Source organism: Limulus polyphemus, unplaced genomic scaffold (assembly GCF_000517525.1).
Source record: "Limulus polyphemus unplaced genomic scaffold, Limulus_polyphemus-2.1.2 Scaffold16947, whole genome shotgun sequence".
Classification (NCBI taxonomy): Eukaryota; Metazoa; Arthropoda; class Merostomata; order Xiphosura; family Limulidae; genus Limulus; species Limulus polyphemus.
The window spans coordinates 1-1,126 of NW_013682557.1; the positions used below are offsets into that span (position 1 = coordinate 1).

Genomic DNA, 1,126 nt, shown 5'->3' on the forward strand with positions numbered 1-1,126 from the left:
AGATTTTTTCTGATTGTTTGCTTCCATGAGATTAAGAACTTCAATAAAAGAGGATTTTATTTTGTTATCTTTTAACAATCCTCTCACGAAAGGATTACTTAACTACTCTAGTAGCAAGATTTATAATAGATTTTAACATTTTGTTTGTCACTCTACCTTCTTGTACTGACATTTATTGCATATTAATATATGTATATAACTAGCTGAGTTATCCGGCGTTGCACGGTGAAAATTTATATTTGAAATGTACAGATCAGTATTTTTTTTCAGCAAATTATTCGGTAAGTAGACAAAAGCATTTAATCAAACAAAGCTTTATTTGAAATCAGAATTTACAATACGTCTTTATATACAACATTGCACGTTTTTCCAGAATGAGAGTATACATAAAGATTGTTAGCTGTTCCTACTCTAGAGCATCCTACATACAGTTGACCATGAGAGAAGCAGTCTTCTTGTAATTGTAGCCTAACAACTTTCACTGTTTGTCCCTGCGATTTGTTGACCGACATGACAAAACTTAATCTTACTGGAAATTGTAAGCGCCTAAACTGAAACGGCATCTCTGATGTTATTAGTGGTATCCTAGGAATAAAAGTATCTTCACCCTTGCCACAACTAGTTTGAATTTGTGCTTCAATGACATGAGGCTGTAATGCCTTTATTATTAATCTGGTACCATTGCAGAGCTTAAGCTTATCTATATTTCGTAGAAGCATTATAGGATCTCCAACTTTAAGTTGTAGTTGGTGAGGAAGCAATCCTGGAAATTCCAAAGAATTTAGAAACTCCGTTGGATAGTTGACACCTTCATTTTGATCGATAACTGTATCAATTGATTTGTAAATATAAGGATTCCCTGGAATATTTTGGAGTAGTTGTTGGTTGATAGAATTAACTGTCACATTTTTCGGTGTCAATATTGTTCTTTCACACATCCAAGTAAAGCCTTTGTAGTGATAACTAAAGTTAGTAAATACTTTTTCTGTTGATTAATTAACACTTTGGACCACTGTACTGATTGTAGATATAATGACTTTGTTGTCATGGTAAAAAAAAGTAATTACAAAAAAATGGCGCAATAATCATTAATTGTCAATTTCGTCATTAAATACTCTGCCAAATA

General features: G+C 32.2%; 1 protein-coding gene across 1 annotated transcript; it reads right to left on the reverse strand.

Annotated features, from left to right (window-relative positions):
- Window positions 1–530: 530 nt before the first annotated feature.
- On the reverse strand, window positions 531–938 carry LOC106477513 (the record flags this gene model as incomplete). The annotated part of the gene is made up of 1 exon (XM_013938066.1): window positions 531–938. A coding segment is annotated over exon 1 (408 nt), but the record flags the coding sequence as incomplete, so codon positions are not given.
- Between the last annotated feature and the right edge of the window lie 188 nt (window positions 939–1,126).